The sequence below is a fragment of the Ictidomys tridecemlineatus genome, chromosome 10 (genome assembly GCF_052094955.1).
Source record: "Ictidomys tridecemlineatus isolate mIctTri1 chromosome 10, mIctTri1.hap1, whole genome shotgun sequence".
NCBI lineage: Eukaryota > Metazoa > Chordata > Mammalia > Rodentia > Sciuridae > Ictidomys > Ictidomys tridecemlineatus.
In genome coordinates, this window is record NC_135486.1 from 33,649,118 (window position 1) to 33,668,235 (window position 19,118).

General features: G+C 48.4%; 1 protein-coding gene across 2 annotated transcripts in view; it reads left to right on the top strand.

Annotated features, from left to right (window-relative positions):
* Positions 1-1,803: 1,803 nt before the first annotated feature.
* The window catches only part of Tmcc2 (transmembrane and coiled-coil domain family 2), a 43,128-nt gene continuing 25,813 nt past the window's right edge, over positions 1,804-19,118 (top strand). Inside the window, exons 1-3 of one of the 2 annotated variants that reach the window (XM_021729242.2) lie at positions 1,804-2,100; positions 2,220-2,525; positions 16,225-16,764. In XM_021729242.2, coding sequence (XP_021584917.2) covers positions 2,316-2,525; positions 16,225-16,764 — 750 coding nt within the window. In that variant the 5' untranslated portion in view covers positions 1,804-2,100; positions 2,220-2,315. Of the gene's footprint in view, positions 2,101-2,219; positions 2,526-3,111; positions 3,588-16,224; positions 16,765-19,118 lie in introns of those variants that run through there. The other variant, XM_021729243.3, reaches the window with a different exon arrangement.

The following is a 19,118-nucleotide window of genomic DNA, read 5'->3' on the forward strand; positions in this document are numbered from 1 at the left end:
AAAACAAAACAAAAGGGTTGAGGATGTATAGCTCAATGGTAGAGCAACCCTGGATTCAATCACTGGTACTGCAAGGGGGAAAAAAAGAAGGAGGAAGAGAAGGAGACGAAATGAGGCATAATTCAAAATTATAATGCTCTCTGTTTCTTTAGAAATTCACAAAGAATCCCTCCACTTCTCTTCAATTTAGAGTCAGGTTATGAACACTGTCAATGTGTGCTCATCATTCATTCATCACCACTTGTCACAGAAGACCTGTCCAGGATCTGTGGGGCCTCTGCACTTCTCTGGGCCAACTCTGGAAGGGGGTAATATGTTCCTCTGCCTTACACCTTGCACCATAGAAATCTGCTCCCACCATTTCTGTCTAGTCCTGCCCACGATCTACACTGGCATTCTGCCATTCCTCATCATTGAAAATGCTAAAGATTATAGCTTTCTGTTTCCGAATTGTGCCTGATTCTGTGTAGTGGATGTGGTGGGGGGTGGTTCTGCATTCCCAGCCCATCCTAAATTTCTGTCTTCTAAAAAAGGAGCTGCTTAGTTTAGCAAGTGGCTGCCTGCATGTAGTAAATTCTTAACAACTTAGTCTCTTCTAGGATACACATTAAAATGAGTGGTTGGAATGGGAAGAAGACAGAGTCAGGAAACTCATAGACTACTGGGACTGAAGTGAGGGTACAATGGCCCAATGGGTGTGAGAAAGATTGGTAAACTATAAAATCCTTCAGAGATCGTCACTGTGACTCACGGACTTCGAAAGGCCTTTCACCACAGTCTAGGTCAAAGCTCTTTGGAAGTTAACCTGTTAGAATTCCTCGGATAGACTGTTAAATTTGCTTTTCTCTCAGGTTCCCAGGGTTGTTGATGCTGTTGGTCCAAGGACCACACCTTGAGAACCACTGGTTGCTGGATAAGCAAAATCCATTGCAAACACAGCAGGTATGCGATTTGAACCCGGACAGTCATTATTACTACTCCCCATAACTCGGTAACCCACATTTGCTCTCTTCAAGCTAGAGCCGTTTGGTTGATGTTTACGTGCGTATTCTTCCGTTTGTATCAACTTCCTGACATCAATACTCATTCACAGTAATCAAAGGACTCTAACGTTATTGTCCTTTAATGTGAAATACTGTCTAATTTCTGAGCCTAAACCTAAGACTCTTAAGGTGTGTACTTAAACTGGGGGAAGGAGCGATGGGGCAGATCACACCCTCCCCTTACCATTTGCGGCTGACTGTAAGCATAGGTTTGTGACTCGACCAAGTATCCTGGAAGGGATCTGTGTCTCTCACTGAAGGGATGAAAACAATACAATAGGCAAATTTAAGGGCGGGGTGAGAGCAGTGATGATAAACATCCCTATTGTGCCCCCTCTCCGCCAAATATAGCGAGTGGGGGATGGATGGATCCCGGGAGCGGCTCCCCAGGGAACGTCCCTCAAGCAGATGCCCAAACCATGTGTCTCGTGGACCGCAGCCCCCGCCCCTACCCCGCAGCCGGCTCTCCGCAATGCTAAAACGCAGCAGCACGTCGCCCTCCAGACCTCTCTTGGGGGATCGCACGGTGCAACCAACCCCAAAAAACGTGGCCGCGCGACACCCCCTCAACCCTCAGGCCTTCCGATTGGCCGGATGCGGTTGTCACTCGCTCCTCGCCTCGCCTTCCAGCTCGCGGGCGGAGGCCGCAGGGCGGGGTAGGTTGCGCGCTCGCGGCGGGCTCTGGCCGCGGCCGCGGCTTTGCAGCAGGCTGCACGGCGGGCGGGGAGCGGGGCGCGCGGGCAGGGGAGGAGGCCGGGCGCGCTGCGGGCTCCGCGGCCGGCCCATGCGGGGCGAGGGCCGGCGGCAGGGCCGGGGGCCGCAGCCGGCGCAGGGGGAGGCCAAGGAGGACCTGCCCCGCCGGCTGCCCCGTGCCCTGCCTCGCCCAGCAGCCCCGCCAATGGTGAGGGGTGCGCTTTGCCGCCCGGATCCCCTGCGCCCTGCCCATGCCCTGAAGCAGAAAGTTTGGGGGTCGGGGACTGCCTTCCTCTTCCCCTGCAATGACTGCCCAAGGACTCCTGCTGCCCAGCTTGGACTGTGACCTGCCTTCGTTCCTCAGGTCGGAATGAACTCTTCCAAGGCTCCCCCCTCCTCGCCCCTCCCTCATCCTCCTTAAAAATTTTTTTATTTTCTAAATTCAAAAAAATCGTGATCTGCTGACTCCCCTCCATAATTTAGACCCCAGATCTTCATTTCTGAATGTAAGAGGGGGTGCGGTCTCCCCCAAGACGGCGCGCTGGAAGGACAGGTTCCCCTTGCCGACCCACATACACCATGAAGAGGTGCAAATCGGACGAGCTGCAGCAACAACCGGGTGAGGAGGATGGAGCTGGGCTGGAAGATGCAGCTTGCCACCTGCCAGGCGCGGAACTCCGGCCTGGGGAGGCCACGGGTGCTAACTCCGCTGGCGGGCCAACTTCAGATGCGGGCGCTGCGGCGGCGGCACCCAACCCGGGTCCCCGAACTAAGCCTCCTGATTTAAAGGTGAGCGCAGACCATCCCTTGGCAAGCCCAGCCCGCGACGTAGCTTTCCCCTCCCCTATCGAAGTGCTTTAACTGTACAAAAGTGATGGGGAAGCCAGGCAAAGGTCAACGAGGATGAGAGGATGTTCCGCTAGAATCCTAGAGGGGACATCAGGTACCATTTGAGCCTCAGTCTGTCAGCTCCATTTCAGGCCTATGTGTTTGTTCCCTTTTATTCAGCAGACGTTCTAGTGACTCACCCATCTGAGATTGCTTGAATAACGTGTGTGAAGTGCTATTCGCAGACAAAGGGCTGGAGAAATTCAAGATGCTACCTAAAAAGTTGATATCACTTTTCTCCTGTAGGATGGCAGGGGAAGAAGATTGCTGGGTGGGAGGCCAAGTAGGTGACCCTTAGTCTCTTTTGCCAGTTGCTCCTTGGGAATTTTTGAGCCCCTTCCCTGGGTGAAGCTCAGTTTGTCCATCTGTGAAAGGGGGGTGTGGATTTCTTGCCGTTAGGTGGAGCCAGAGGTTAAGCGAGTGCTTGGAGATCCCTGCCTGCCGAACCAACCCCCAGGGTGGAGAACTGACAGGTGGCGGAGCAGTGCTGGGGCTGGCTGGGGCCTCGGTTCAAGTTGCACACACGCTGAGCCGGCAGCTAGAACCAGAATCCACAAGAGCCTTTCACATGGAGCTGTTTATTTTCCAGCCTGAGGTTGTCTAGACAATTGGCGAGCTGCATTGAATCTATCTCTTTATCAATTAAAACAGCAGCAGAGATAAATAATGTACCTTTGCTGGAGCCGCCACAGAAACCGTGGGCTTAGGCTCTTCCAGCCAGTTCAGGAAGGAGCTGAGCGAGATGTCAGCCCCAGGAAGGAACTTAGATGCCTTGGAGATTGATGCCTCAGGGGATTTTCTGCAGAGACCGTGCAGGGTCTGGGCTAGGGGAGCGGAAAGGACTCCCATTAGGTAAATAGAGCCTGTGTCCTATGGCAGCGGGCACTAAGGAACTCACCAGAATAAGCCAATGACATTCCTCATTTGGCCTGAGCGGCTTGGAGTCAGGAAGTCAGAGCACAGGTGAGTGTCTGCTTTTACCTGGGTATGTTTGTGGTCTGTGTTCCTCTATTCCTTGGGGAGGGGGACAGCCAGCTCCTCATTGTGTGTCCTTTTAAAAATTTGTGGTAGTTATTCCCATGGGACTTCTGGTTCTGCCACTGCCCTTTTCAGAGGTCTGTGGCTAGCCTGGGGTCTGTAGATGGGCTCTGTTGGATAGGTTTTGTGCATGAAGCTTGCCCAAGTCCTTGGTGTCTGTCCCAGCTGTCACCTCTGAGTCTACCTTGTGTGATCAGCAGTTGTTTCCTGTTTTATGTGAGACGATGAAAGGAAAGGGGTGCCCTGGATGCCGTGGGGCGGGGGAGGCAAGTCAGAGGAGCTGCACTGGCCCAGATGGGACCCTCACTGTGAGGCCAAGAGAGGCAACCTTGGAGACACCCCCACTCTCCATTCTGTCCCCCTGATGCCTTCTTGAGAAGAGGGGCTGGCCTCAGTGTGGGGGCTGCAGCATCTTTCTCTGTCAACAGGCTGCCTTAACCTCGCTCCTTCCTACTGTCCTTTATCATCCCTTTTCTCTTTCTTTCTTTCTTCTTTTTTTTTCTTTCTTTCTTTCTGTGGCACCCTCCTTCTGGTTAGGGGCAGATACAACAATTCTGTACTTGATATTAACTACTGAAACTACTAAACTGCCCTGAACCAGAATTAAGATCAGGTATGAGAAGAGGACCCCCCTCCAAAAAATAAAAAAAAAACACCCCACAATGTGAGCCGAGCTGCCGCCTGCTCGTGGGAGCAGGGGAAACACAGGAGCTTTTCCTGTTTATCTCTGTCTGCATGTTTACTATAGCATAGCATGTTTACTATAGGAAGGAGGCTTCCCAACCAAAAATTGAGGGCCACCATAATTTGATTGGTTGTGTGATCTCAGGCGAATCACTCAACTTTTCTGAGGGAAGGGAGTAGACATATGCTCACATGTCCAAACTTGTTTTTCAGTGCTGGAAAAGTTGTTTTCTATGGCTAACAGTTTTCTAGTGATGGAAAAATTCCACCATTGGCGCTGGAACTGGGTAGAAGCTGACTTGTTCTGGATGAGATATTGATGCCCAAAAGGGGCAATTTTCATTTTTAACCCGTGTTTGGTTGAGGCTCATCAGCAGTTCTAGTTTGCTTTTGTTTTAAATTTGAACTTTGTATGAAATGGGAACTTTTAGTCCCTTAATCTTGCTTCTGTTTTCTTATGACAACCGAGGCTCAGAATAGATTAAGTGCATTAGAGAAAATCATCTTGAAAAAGGGACAAATAATCATAAGAGGCTATGTCTAAAATATCTCCATGGTAGGGGAGGAAGAAGAGAGAATTTTAGTCTTTGCCAAAGAGATGTGACTGACACTTCACTAACCAATGGTATCATAGACCTTTGGTCTCCCTCTGGTCCTTAGCACTGTAGAGTTTTGAACTGTGCACTGTACATTTCTCTTTTTTTTTCTCCCCCTGTAGTGCTGGGGATGGAACCCAGGGCTTCCTCCATGCTAAGCAAGCCACTGAGCCACACCTCCAGCCTGTAGGTTTCTTTTATGATGTCTGGGATCTGTGATTAAATGACAATCTTAAAACTGTAACTATAACAGAAAAATAACCTGAAAATGGGCATTTTGTCCCCCTGCCCCCAAAGCTTGTAAATACTTTGGGAGCCATCTCTACCACTCAAAACCTTGTGTGTCCTTGGGGGTAGTCTTAGAAGATAGTCATTCACTGGGAGCCTAACACATCAGTCATACTCCCCAGCTACTTGGTTGGAGTCCTGTTAAACCCCTTGAGCTGATATCTCTACTCACTTATTCTCATTATCCAGTCCTTTGCTGCCACCAGATTCCCTGCTGGTTGGGAGCAGATGCTGGGATATCTGGCCACAGAGTGTGCTCATGAAAAGCACAGCAGAATTCTCCAGCAAGGAGACCCAGCTCCAGTGAGAATGGGAGTAGAGAAGAATTTAGGGGAACCCTGCAGAAAGAGATCCTGTTAAAAATACAACTTGTAGCTTGGTGAGGTGGTGTACACCTGTAATCCCCAGTATTTTGGAGGCTGAAGCAGGAGGATCACAAGTTTGAGGCCAACTGGGGCAACTTTGTGAAAGTCTGTCTCAAAAATCAAAACAAAACAAAAAAAAAAGGGCTGGGGATGTAGGGCAGTGGTAGAGCACCTCTAGATTCGATCCCCAGTATCAAAAGCAAAACAACAACACCAAAAAACCCAGCATATAGAGATATCGAGGCCTGGGATGAGTGACTGAGCATAAGATTGTGCTGGTTCTGTCCTGAGAGACTGGAGAAGGCTGAAGTCAGGGGAGGACATTGCTCTCCTCACTTCTCCCTACCCAGAGGAATTGAGCCTTTCCTGAAAGGAAGGGTCAGGGGTGCTGGCTATGGGCCTTCCTGGATTCTCCTGAGGTTCTCTTTTCCCTCACAAAAGCCCCAGGAATAATTTCCCTGGGAATTTCTGAGCAGTATTAATGTCTTTCCCTGAGGACAAAAGGGTGCTGGAAATCCCATTGTTCCCCTTTGACTCAAGACTGATTGGAGTTCCAGCTCCTGTTCTTCTATTCATGTGCTACTCTGGTCTTCCTGCCTGCTGAGAAAGAGCAGGAAAAACAATTAGAAGCCAAATAGCTGTGGGGAAGAGGCAGATGTTCTATCCCTTCTCTCCCTGCTGGCCCAACCTTCGCTGGTGACCACAGGTGCTCAGTCCCATGACCAGCCCAAGTTCTTTCAACGTGCCTGTGAAGAGCTCACTGGAGAAGGCTTGGTTCTGTCAAAGCATATTGGACACCTTCAGCAGAAAAAGCACAGTTCTATTTTCATTTTCCTGTTTTTTACTTGTTTATTAATTTTAGCCGGGCTGGGAATAGAACCCAGGGCTTCGGCCCACTGCTCATCCCTGTGCTTCACCTCCAGCCCAAGGCACTGTTTAAAATAGTGAAGTAGGACATGCATATAAAAGTGCCTGAAAACAGATGTGCAGTTTAAGTGACAAAAGCAGAAGGGACACCTCATCTGCTCATTGTTCAAGTCAAGAAAAAGAGCATTGATGTCCCCAAGAAGCCACTGCTTGTTTTTCTTTGTTTCTTTGTTTCTTTTTTTTTTTCTGTTGTTGTTGTTTGCTTTACTTTTTTTTTTAAGCCCAGTGCTTTGTTAAAGTTTGTGGGACTCAGTTTCTCCCCTCCTCCTTTTTTTTAATATTTATTTTTTAGTTGTAGTTGAACACAATACCTTTATTTTATTTATTTATTTTTATGTGGTGCTAAGGATTGAACCCAGGGCCTCACACATACTAGGCAAGAGTTATACTGCTGAGCTACAATCCCAGCCGCCGCCCCCCACCCCCCCCCCCCGTTTTTTTAATGAGAAGGAAGACAAGCTACTTCATAGGAATACGGATGGGATAAAGGCATGTGTATCCTGGAGTTCCGGGAGTCCCCGGATGGTGGGGTCTGTCTGACCTTGCTGCAATTGAGGCTCCTAGTTCTGCTTTGCAAGTGACAGGTTCAGTTTTGAAAATTCCTGTAGTCCTGTGGCAGCTGGACCCCTGGGGGTGGATTTCATGGGTTGAATTCAGTAGATCTAAAAACAAGGAAGTGGGAAAGATGTTCTTTTGCAATGGGCACTGCCTTTGTCTCCAGGTGAGCTCCCAGGCCAAACAGGATAAAATACTTGCAGGAAAAAGTCGCCTTAGTTTAAGGGTGCTTCAAGCATCAGGCTGTGAATCAGAAACATAGGTTTAATCAGGAAAGGTAGAGAGGGGGAGGTGGGTTTAGAGCAAGCCATTAAAGAAAGGGCAAAACATTAATTACCAAATACGAAGAGAAAGGCTTTCTAACTGGAGAACGTGACATGGCAAGTGCCATTGGCCCCTTTGTGGGTCCATTGCTCTGTCCCCTCAGCTCTTGAAATAGTCTGGAACAGCAGAGGGTAGTGGGGAATGTGAAGGTGGCCAGTGCCCCCCTTCTTACACCTGCTGTGAGGTGGGCAGAGGGCCCTGAGGCCCAGGATTGCCCCATGCTGTCCCCTCCAGCCTTCCATGATATTCAGAGCAGCTCTTAGGCGGGCTCTGGAGGAACTGGTGACTGATGGGAACGCATGTGGCAAGGGAAGCTCTCTGTTCTCCTGCCACATGTTGGGTTCTAGATTCATTCCCAGCTGCCCTATTTGCAGATCAGTGTTTACAGAATGTGCTGCTTTTTTGAGTCTCAGCTGCCAATCCCATTAGCAAGAATGTAACCCTCAAGAAGGACTTGAAACATCTGATAGGACCCGGATTGGGGGCTTAGAAGAAAGCCCCGGGTGTCAGGGGCTGGGGAAACTCAGGCAGTTGGTCCCTGGTAGTCTTTGAGCCAACTCAGAACTCGGCTCAACTCTCAACTTTCCTCTGAGCAATGGCATCTCCCTTGGAAATCCCCGGGGACTAGGATGGTGCATTTTTGGAACGAGGCCATGGCTGGACAATGTCCACCTTTGTCAGCCAAACACTGAAGTCACTGTCCATGTTAAGGAGTTAGAACAGAACTGTTGGGGGAGAGAATAGCAGGTATGTTTTGTGATTATGTTAGAAAAATAATATTTGACTCTTCAAACCAAACCACGAAAGGCTTCCTTCTTCCAGCCAAGTTCACTGAAGGATGAACACCCCGTGTGTTAAGGGTGCAAGTTCACCGAACTCTTTGTGAAGACAGCGAACACATTCTGGCCCTTTGGTCTGTATTCATTTCCCCCCAAGCCAGCTCAATCTTGACACAAGGATGATAGTCTGAGTCAAGGGTGCAAGTGACAGCAGGAGGGATCTCAGACACAAGAAAAAGGTGCCATGGGCTAGAACTTGCCTCGCATGCGTGAAACACTGGGTTTGATCCTTAGCATCACACAAAAATAAATAAATAAAGATATTGTGTCCATCTACAACTAAAAAAAAAAAATATGTTAAAAAAAGAAAAAGCTGTTTGGGCATTCTTAATTTGGGGGAAAAATCAAGTCTATGGAAAAGGTATTTGCTTAAGATTTAAAAAATGGTTTTGTGGACTTGGAACAAATAGTTAAATAGCAGTCACCATGTTTGCATTGAGGTCTCTACAATGCAAAAGGACACAGAGATGTAGACACTAAGCCCCTGACCTCCACTCCCTGGAATTCTCATCAAGGATTCTGTCCATCAGTAGGTGAGAAGTTGGATCAGGTTAGAAAGAGCCCTGGAAGCCATGTCACATAGCGGGCTCACGATTAATTGCAAAATAGGTGGCACAGATAAAGAGCACGCAAGAGTTCAGAGCAGAAGATGATGGAAGCCGACTGGTGTGATCACAGAAAGCTTTATGGAGCGGGGAGATGGCAAAGGACAAGGAGGACTGGAAGAAGCAGAGAGGGTGCACCGTGGCGGTAACTAATAAAAATCTACTACAGGGCTGGGCGCTGTGGCGCACACTTATAATCCCAGTGGCTCGGGAGGTTGAGGCAGGAGGATCAAGAGTTCAAAGCCAGCCTCAGCAGTTTAGCGAGGCCTTAAGCATCTCAGTGAGACCCTATCTCTAAATAAAATATGAAAAAGGGCTGGGGATGTGGCTCAGTGGTTAAGTGCCCCGGGTTCAATCCCTGCTATATATATATATATATATATATATATATGTACTATGTTATGTTGGTGTATGTTGAATCAGTTCCATCCAAAGTCCTTGTGGTCGGGGTGACCTTTCTTGGCTTGCATGGGCTCCAGGCAGACCTCTCTAAGCAATAATAGAACAGGGAATGAAAATCATTTTGGGATGAGAAATCATTTGTCCTTGAGTTGAGATCCACTTTTTAATGTCAACTGTGATGCTGGGGAAGAGAAAATGATTTCAAAAATCTCTCATTGCTGTGTTTCTAATAGAAACCCCAAACAAGCCTGAGCCAGGCAGCTGCTCCCTCTCCTTCCTCACCTTGGTCACCAGCGGTTCCTGTCCTGCACCCCCACTCCCACCCCAGGCTGCCCATCCAGAGCTTCTCAAGGGCAACTGGAGACTTTCACAATCCACTCTGGATCCTGACAGTAGAACTCTGTGGGTTTTTACATGATTAGCTCTGTAATGCTGGCCCTGTTTCCATAGAGACCCTATAAATAGAGGGAACGTTGGCGACCTAGGCTTGCAAAGGCTCAGGGTGACCCAGTCACCCCGCCAAACCCTGGCAGCCATACCTTTGGTGGGGAAGAGGGAGCTTCAGACCCAGGTGGGAGGAAGGGCCATGCAGTCATCTGCCAGGCAGGATAATTATCTGTAGGTTAGTGTGACTTTCTAAGATCCTTTCAGCTTTTCTGGGATTTGTTGAGAACAAATTGGAAACTGCTTATGGCCATTTTTAACCAGATGGTGCCAAAGTCATTGTACCTCCAGGCATTTTCCTTTGGGCTTCAGGAAGCTGTGTTTGCAGAATTTGGAGCAAACTTCCCCTTTAGGGACCCACACCCAGGGAGGAAAACGGATGAAGCCTAACTGTTCAGAAACCACAGGCTTCTCTGGAAGGATCTCTCCAAAACGATCTAGTCCACCCAAAGACAGTTGAGGGAGGAGACATTGCACTTCCCTCACTGTCCTCCCGGGTGTCCACAGCTCAACCTGGGAAGCGCCCTTTTCTGGCTCCCTGCTGGGGACACTCTTCTTGCTCCCTTCCCAGGGCTGGTGAGAGCTCTGTTTGTGTTCCACTTCTAACTCGACAGCTCAGCTCTTTTCCTAATGCATGGCTTCGTTGGCCACCAAAATGGTTTTTTGGCAGCTGGAGAAAAGCAAAAGTCAGTGTGGAAAAGCAAGTGACATTTAGTAGCTGGAACCTGTTAGTCAGAGCAGGTGGTGCTTTCTGCTGCGTTGGCGGCTAAGTTCCCTCAAGCTAGTCACCATGGTTTTCCTCACTTTTGAAACTTGTGGCTGGTTATGTGTATGTGCTGAGTTTTTTCTTTCTTTTTTTTTTAAACACTTACCGTATTATGTCAAAACTCCTTAACCATCTCCTCCCTGACACCCACGTGCAGAGGCAGCCCAGCCCGTGTGTCGCCCTGCTGTTCTTGCCTCACACCTTGAACACGGGGGACCTCCCCCCGCCCATAACGTTCTTGGACTTTTTGTTGTGGTTGTTCTTTTCTCTCTTGCCTTCTGTGGACCTTAATATGAGTCCTCAGTGCTGCTGGAACAAGAGTCCTGTGGTCACCTGGTCACCATCCCTGGCTTGTTTTCACCTGCAGAATAGCTGAGGTGATGGGAGCTGGAGCCCTCGTGGTTGGAGGTCTCACCCAGGTCCTATAATGTGTCCACAAGTACAGTTCAGGGACGTGGAGCCTTCTGACCCAGGCGTTTTCATTCATTGTGGACCCTGCCTTGGACACTGTTCTGGGACACATGCAAACACTGTATCTGGTTTTGCCTTGCAGTCAGTAAGTGGGGCCAGCAAAGCTAAATTAAACTGGAAGTTGGGGGCTCGTCAGCGTGGCTTGGATGAACTGCTCAGCTGTGTTGTGCCTCAGTTTCTTTGCTTGCAAAATGGAGACACTGGTAGTATTACAGGCTTGGAGGGTTCTTGTACTCTCCATCACAAGGATCCGATTAAGGCTCAAATACCACCAGAAGACAACTCTTGTTTTTTTTTTTTTTTTTTTTTTTTTTGGTACCGGGATTGAACCACTGAGCCACTTCCCAGTCCTATTTTGTATTTTATTTAGAGATAGGGTCTCACTGAGTTGCTTAGTGCCTCGATTTGGCTGAGGCTGGCTTTGAACTCAAGAGCCTCCTGCCTCAGCCTCTGGAGCCACTGGGATTACAGGTGTGTGCCAATGAGCCCAGTGGGAACACAACTAACTTTTTTTTCTTTAATATTTTTTTAGGTGACAATGGACCTTTATTTTAATTATTTATATGTGGTGAGAATCGAATCCAGTGCCTCACACATGCTAGGCAAAGCACCCTACCACTGAGCCACACCCTCAGCCCCCAGGGAACACAACCCTTTATTGAGCTTTCTTGTTTGAGCTGAAGGGTGAGGCAGCACTGACCAAGAGGGAGTCACACTGGCTCTCTGGACAAAGGAAAGAGCTATTATTCTCTCTCAAAGGAGAGAGTTAGTTGCATTTGTGTGAAAGGGTGGTGGGCTAGAGTTTAGGAATCTAAGTTGGCATTGGGTGCCTTTTTTAAAAAACTTTTTTTTATGTGTTCTAATTAGTTATACATGAGAGCAGAATTCATTTTGATTCATTGTACACAAATGGAGCACAACTTTTCATTCTCTGGTTGTAACGATATAGAGTTGCACCACACACACGTGCAGTCATACATGCAGGGTAATGATGTTCATCTCATTCCACCATCTTCCTATCCCCCATGCCCCCATGCCCCCCTTCCTCCCTCCCCTTTGCCCAATCAGAGTTCCTCCATTCTCCTCATGCCCCGCCCCCATTATGGGTCAGCATCCACTTATCAGAAAGAACATTCGTCTTTTGGTTTGGGGGGATTGGCTGACTTTGCTTAGTATGATATTGGCATTGGTTGCATTTTAAAAGGTGTTTTTCTTTACTTGGATGAGAACTTAAATCTTGAGGGAGGGATAGTCAGCCAGTCATCTCTAACACCAAAGTGTTCCATCTCCCATATTGATGTCGTGTCCTGCATAAACATCTTTATCCTGTGATAAAATGATTTGCTGCAGCTGTTAAGAGAACATATAGAACTGGGCTCAGTGGTGCACGCCTATAACTCCAGGTACTAGGGAGGCTGAGGCAGGAGTTTGAGGCTAGCTTCAGCAATTTAGTGAGACCCTGTCTCAAAATTTTAAAAAAAGGGGCCAGGGATGAAGCTCAATGATGGAGCATTCTTGGGTTCAATCACTAGTATCGAGAGAGAGAGAGAGAGAGAGAGAGAGAGAGAGAGAGAGAGAGAGAGAGAACGAGAACACAGACAGGAAATGGAAGAGAACATACATGGCAAATAAAACGTTAAGGATCCTGGGAATTTGCTGTTTTGGTGACACAAGTAGTTTTATCCTTTGTGTTGTTTGTCCTGGGAGAGTCCTGGCGATAACACCCTAATGATGCACTTGGTCTCTGAAGCTGATAAGGTCCAGTGTGGATAAGGAAGCCACACACCTCGCTCTTAATAGCTGATAAGCTATGAGTTGGGTCCCTGGAGCCCATCTGCCCTTTTAGAGGGCAGGAGGGCTAACTGTCTGGTTCCTCCCTCAGAGGTTTTGCTCTCTTAAGGGGAGCTGTTTTTCATGGAGGTCTCAATACCAAGGTCTGTAACATTTCCAGCTCCTGAGATGAGGTCAGTGTCAGGCTAGAAGGGCAGCACAAGTTGGAAAACACTTTTGATAATTTATTTTATTTTTATTGGGCGAGTACTGGGGATTGAACTCAGGGGCACTCAACTACTAAGCCACATCCCCAGCCCTATTTTTTGTATTTTTATTTAGAGACAGGGCCTCACTGAGTTGCTTAGAGCCTCACTTTTGCTGAGCTGGCTTTGAACTCGTGATCCTCCTGCCTCAGCCTCCCAAGTCACTGGGATTACAGGTGTGCGCCACCATGCCCAAATGAAAATTTATTTATTTTTTATTGTATTTTATTTTTTTGGTACCTGAGATTGAACCCAGGGTGCTTAACCACTGAGCCACATCCCCAGTCTTAAAAAAATATATATATATATTAGTAGTTGAATGGACCTTTATTTTATTTAATATGTGGTGCTGAGAATTGAACCCCGTGCCTCACACATGCTAGGCAAGTGCTCTTCCACTCAGCCATAACCCCAGCCCCTCCCCAGACTTTTTTGTGTTTTATTTAGAGACAGGGTCTCACTGAATTGCTTAGGACCTCAATAAGTTGCTGAGGCTGACTTTGAACTCGAGATCCTCCTGCATCAGCCTCCCAAACTGTTGGGATTACAAGTGTGTACCACCACACCTGACTCTGATAATTTGTTTTAAAAATAAATTGGCCAAGGATTATAGGGTCGAAGGCAAATGGCAAACAGGGATGGCCCCAGCATTTCTCCCTGGGACCTCCACCAGATTCCCAGGATGAGGAAAAGGATGTGCCTGGGGGCCTTGCTTGTGAAGGGAAATGCTCTCCCTGAGAGAGAGAGCACAGCAGCCTCGGTGTTGGAGAAGCCAGTTTTGGAATGAGGACAGGAGAAAGGGATCGGCAATGAAATGCTAGAAAGACAGTTTGTAATATGTAATGTGACCATTTGGCAGAAGCAACTGGGCAAAGGCCAGAGCCAGCTGGCCCCATCTGGGATGCCTGGAGGGCGGCCTTGCATCAGCGTGGGCCTGAGAACCAGAGTGGTGCGCTAGCTCATCCCGGTCTGGACAGCACAGGATCTGGCCTATCCGAGCTCCTGGCAGTGTGTGCTCCACTGTCCACTCTACCTTGGGTGCCATGGTTCTGCCCAGACCAGATTCAGGCTGGCTGTGAGGGGATGGTGACTCCTATGGGAAACCTGGTACCATGCCACCTTCCATCTCCAGGACTGCCCCCAAACAGAGGTCTTCGAGAAGTAATAATGTTTCCATCTGTAGGTGGAAATGCTGCAGTTCGTTGCTTTTATTGGCATGTGGGGAAATCAAATGAAATCATGCTGGAGAAAAGGTACCTGGGACACAGCAGACCCTCAGCTCGTGGTGAGGTGGTGAGGTGGGAAGGGCGTAGCTGGCCTGTGAAATGGTGATGTCAGGGCCTCACCCACTTTGAAGATTGCAGGGAGATGCAATGAGAAGAAAAATGAAAACCGGACCCAGTTATTTGAATGAGAAGTAGGTGTGCTACTTCCACAAACTCAGCACTAAGGTGTAAAGTAATGAAAGAGTACCATCAGCTAATTCAGAAAACAGATAATTTTTTTTCTTTTGTAGTACTGAGGATTGATCTACCACTGAGCCACATCCTCAGCCCTTTCTGTTTTTTATTTTGAGATAGGTTCTTGTTAAATTGCTAAGGCTGTCCTCAAATGTGCGATCCTCCTGCCTCAACCTCCCTAGTAAATGGGATTACAGGTGTGTACCATTTTGCTCAGCATAAAATGACTTTTTTTCCTTGATTTCTGCATCATCTAAGTTTTCTGCTCTCTGAGTTTGTTTCTGGGAGCGGGGATAAGGGGAGAAGAAAAGAATAAAGGAAAGCTAATTTGTGTAATTTGGGGGGAATTTTTTATGAAGGATCGTGGCCTTGAGATGATGGTAGTTCCTCCAAGGTGAAAACCTACTCTGACTTAGTAAGCCCACGTGGCTGGTTCTGGGGTTCCCTCTTAGGAGTTAGGAGTGTGGGATCTCATCTCATCTCCTGAGTCCCACTCTTCTTCCTGCAGCTCTGAAGCTTTTGCAGAGGGCTTGGCCTTGCCTGGCCAGATAGGCAAGGAGTTGCTTAGGACCTCAATAAGTTGCTGAGGCTGATGACAATAATCAGCTGTCTGGAATTATACCACAGCTGCTGCACCCTGGGTCCATCCAGTGGCCCATCTCCCAGCAGTGCGGCCTGAGGGGCAGCTGGGGAATCTCAGCAGAACACTAGAATGGAGGGCTGGGCCAGGGCAGCACTGGACCCCAGGGCATCTTTGCTTTCCTCCAGTCTACAGGAAAAATCCTCATTTATTTGTCTAGCAGGTTTCTATGTGTATACTGAAGAATTGCTCACATTACTGGCTATGCTATATGATAGGCTCATAAAAGTAAAGTTTATTTCATTGCCAACTACATCAGGAATTAAATTGGCCACATATAGCAGAAACTGGAGCTAAAGACAAGTAGGAAAAGGTAAGTTTGTTTATTTCATATAAAAAGAATTTCAGGGTAGGCATTCATGACCCGTTTGGTGGCTCCACAGGCCACCAAGTCCCCAGATCCGTCTTTTGGGCTTCACCATTTGTGTATTAACCTTCATCACTAACTGTGTCACTTTGTGGTTGCAATATGATTGCTGCATCCCCAGATATTACCCCCCACATTCCAGATAGAACAAAGTAGGAAGGGCCCGTGCCTTTATCAGGAAAGCGGAAGTGTTTCCAGGAAACTTCACTCTGCTTTTCATTGGCCCAAACTGTGCCAGCTGCAAGGGAGTCAGATGAAGCAGAGGTTTTTAGTGAGGCACAGTAAGGCCTTGAAGTTTAGCTGGTAAGAAAGAAAGGGAAATTGGGTGGACAGTTAGCTCTGCCTGCTACAGCAGTATAACCTGCTTATATGACTCTGATTTTTCCAAGGAGTGTCACAATGAGACATCTTTGGAAATGGATGCTTGGTGATCTGAAAGAACCTCCTGCACTTGAAGCAGGATCTAACTTGGAAGGAGGGAGGCACTGGGGGGGGGGGGGATCGGCCTGGAGGAATGCAACTCTGGAGCCAAGTGCTACTTGTGTGTACCCATAAGCCTCAGAATGCAGCCCTAGAGCATCATTCATAAAAACCCTGAACCTATCCTGTGGGGCTGTTTCTTTGGGAATGAAAAAGTGGTTCAAGATTGCAACTTTGTGCAGGTGGCTTTTTAGGCAACTCCTGTAGGAGATACGCGGGTCTTCCAAGGGCAGAGCCTCCACCTTCATCGCCCACCGAATAGGCATTCAGGAGCTTTCCACTCACCAGGCTTCTTCATCTCTTTCCCCTTAAGAAAATCCAGCAGCTCTCCGAGGGCTCCATGTTTGGCCACGGACTGAAGCACTTGTTCCACAGCCGCCGCCGGTCGCGGGAGAGGGAGCATCAGGCGTCTCAGGATTCCCAGCAGCAGCCGCCACAGCAGGGCATGTCTGACCATGACTCCCCGGACGAGAAGGAGCGCTCCCCAGAGATGCACCGCGTCTCCTACGCCATGTCCCTGCACGACCTGCCCGCGCGGCCCACCGCCTTCAACCGCGTGCTGCAGCAGATCCGCTCGCGGCCCTCCATCAAGCGCGGTGCCAGCCTGCACAGCAGCGGAGGGGGCAGCAGCGGCGGGGGCAGCAGCCGGCGCACCAAGAGCAGCTCCCTGGAGCCCCAGCGGGGCAGCCCCCACCTGCTGCGCAAAGCCCCCCAGGACAGCAGCCTGGCCGCCATCCTGCACCAGCACCAGTGCCGTCCCCGCTCCTCCTCCACCACCGACACCGCCCTGCTGCTGGCAGATGGCAGCAATGTGTACCTCCTGGCGGAGGAAGCCGAGGGCATAGGGGACAAGGTAAGGTGGGGCAAGAGGAGCACCTCAGGGTGCGACTTAGGGACAAGAGCCACCTGCTGAGTGGCCTTGGGACCTGGGGGAGCCAGACGGGGCCATGCCTAGTGGTACTCACACAGGCTGCCATGCGTGCAGTTATCTGCCTTGATTGCAGGAGTCACAGGTATGCCAAAAGGAAGAGAGGATTCTCCAAGTGGCTAATTTTCGTTCGTTTGGGATTTGTTTTCAGAATGATATTTTGCCCAGGCTGATATTAATTTTGTTTTATTTTCCTTAAACATGCTCTCAAGAGGCAGTGATTGCTGTAGTTAAAAGCTCAGAGGCGTGCTGGGGTTGTGGCTCAGTGGTAGAGGGCTTGCCTTGCATGTATGAGGCACTGGGTTTGATACTCAGAACCACATTTAAAAAAAGAAAAATGAAGTTATTTAAAAAACAAAACAGAGGAGCCCTTGGATGTACACCTGTAATCCCTGCGGCTTGGGAGGCTGAGGAAGGAGAATCACGAGTTTAAAGCGAGCCTCAGCAAAAGTAAGGTGCTAAGCAATTCAATGAGACCCTGTCTCTAAATAAAACAAAATAGGGCTGGGGATGTGGCTCAGTGGTCCAGTGCTTCTGAGTTCAATCCTAGTACCCCCACCAAAAAAAAAAAAAAAAAGCACAGAGGAGAGCAAAGCCTGGTTCTGCCACTTTCTTAGCAGTATTTGTCACCAATAAAAAATGGAGATAATGAGAGTATAGGTTTTGGAGGATTAAATGAGTTAATATATGTAAAATACTTGAAATAGGACCTGGCATGATATCATATATATATATATATATATATATATATATATATATATATATATATATATTTTTTTTTTTTTTTTTGGTAGGGGGAGGTGTACCAGGGATTGAAGCCAAGGTCACTTAACCACTGAGCCACTCCCCAGCCCTTTTTTATATTTTATTTAGAGACAGGGTCTCATTAAGTTGCTCAGGGCCTTGCTAAGTTGCTGAAGCTGGCTTTGAACTCCAGATCCTCCTGCTTCATCCTCCCAAGCCACTGGGAGTAAGGCATGCTCCACTGCACACAGCTCATTTTTATAATTATTGCCAATCAAAGGAGATGGAGAAGAAATCCATGAAGCGTTGTTTGGCAAAGAGCTGGCCTTGCACTTCATGAATTTATATATTCATGCATTTATTCATGTAACAAATATTTATGGAATACTAATGAAGTGCTATCAGAATGAACCAGCTTTCCCCCTGCTTCTCACTGTCTAGGGGAGAGACAGATATGTGAGTGATGGGTGAACACAGTAGTGTGATGGACACCATGGAGCTTCTGGGGAGAGCCAAAAGTGAGAGGGAGGGGAGTTGGCCAAGACTTTCTGGAGGAAAAAATTATCTGAATCTTGAAGGAATACAGTTTAGCCAGGAACAGGACTGGGAGGGCACAGGTTGTACAGCAGTAAGCTGGGGCCAGCTACTGCATCCTGCACCTTTAGGGACGGACAGGTGGGCAGAGGCCAGATCATAAAAAGTCTCACCATGTTGAGTAAAGCGATCAAGGCTATTGGAAAACTGGAGAGAGGAGGTCCCTGAGGGGCTTAGTGTAGACAGCAGATTGGGAAGCGGGGACAGGACTGGAGTCAACCCATTTTGGATGCTTTTGCAGTCTAGATTGCAGCAGTAGAGATGAAAAGGAGGAGACCAATTCAGAAGACATTTAGGAGTTAGAATCGAAAGTGCTAGGTGGGAAAGTGGGTATGGAAAACAAAGGAAGGGAAGGAGTAGCCCATGCTCCAGGATGGAGCTGAACAGCTTTAGGAAGGGAGGCGTTCTCTGGTTGAGGAATCATAGGAGCAGGAGCCATTTCTGGAGGAAGGTAGTTCAGCTTTGGACTTGTTGAGTTGCAGGCGCCTTTGGGAGCTGTCCAAGAAGAGAGCCTATGGGCCATCTGGTCACTGGGGTAGAGGTCTGGGCTGGAGCTAGAGCCTGGGAGTCGAAATCCACACTGAGGTTGGATGTGGGTGAGATCCTTGAAGGGGCATGTGTCGAGTGAGAAGAAGGCCAAGGACAGATGGAGCTAAAATGGAAGGGACAAGTGGCCAGATCTGACCTGCCACTTCTGCCACTAAGTGTTTCCTCCTCCAAGCCCCTTCCTCATTTTTTTTTCCAGCGCCGTCTGTCTGCAAGTTATATCTGCACATCTGGCTGCTTCTTCTCAGACTCCAGGGGTTGTGGTTTGTTTTTCCTCCAGTGGTTCTCAGCAGCTGGAGGGTAAGAGCAGAGCTGAAATGTTGCTGGGACATCGCTGAAAGGTCAAGAGTGGCAGAGAAGTTAGGGGTTTGGGTCGCACAGCATTCAAAGGGCTG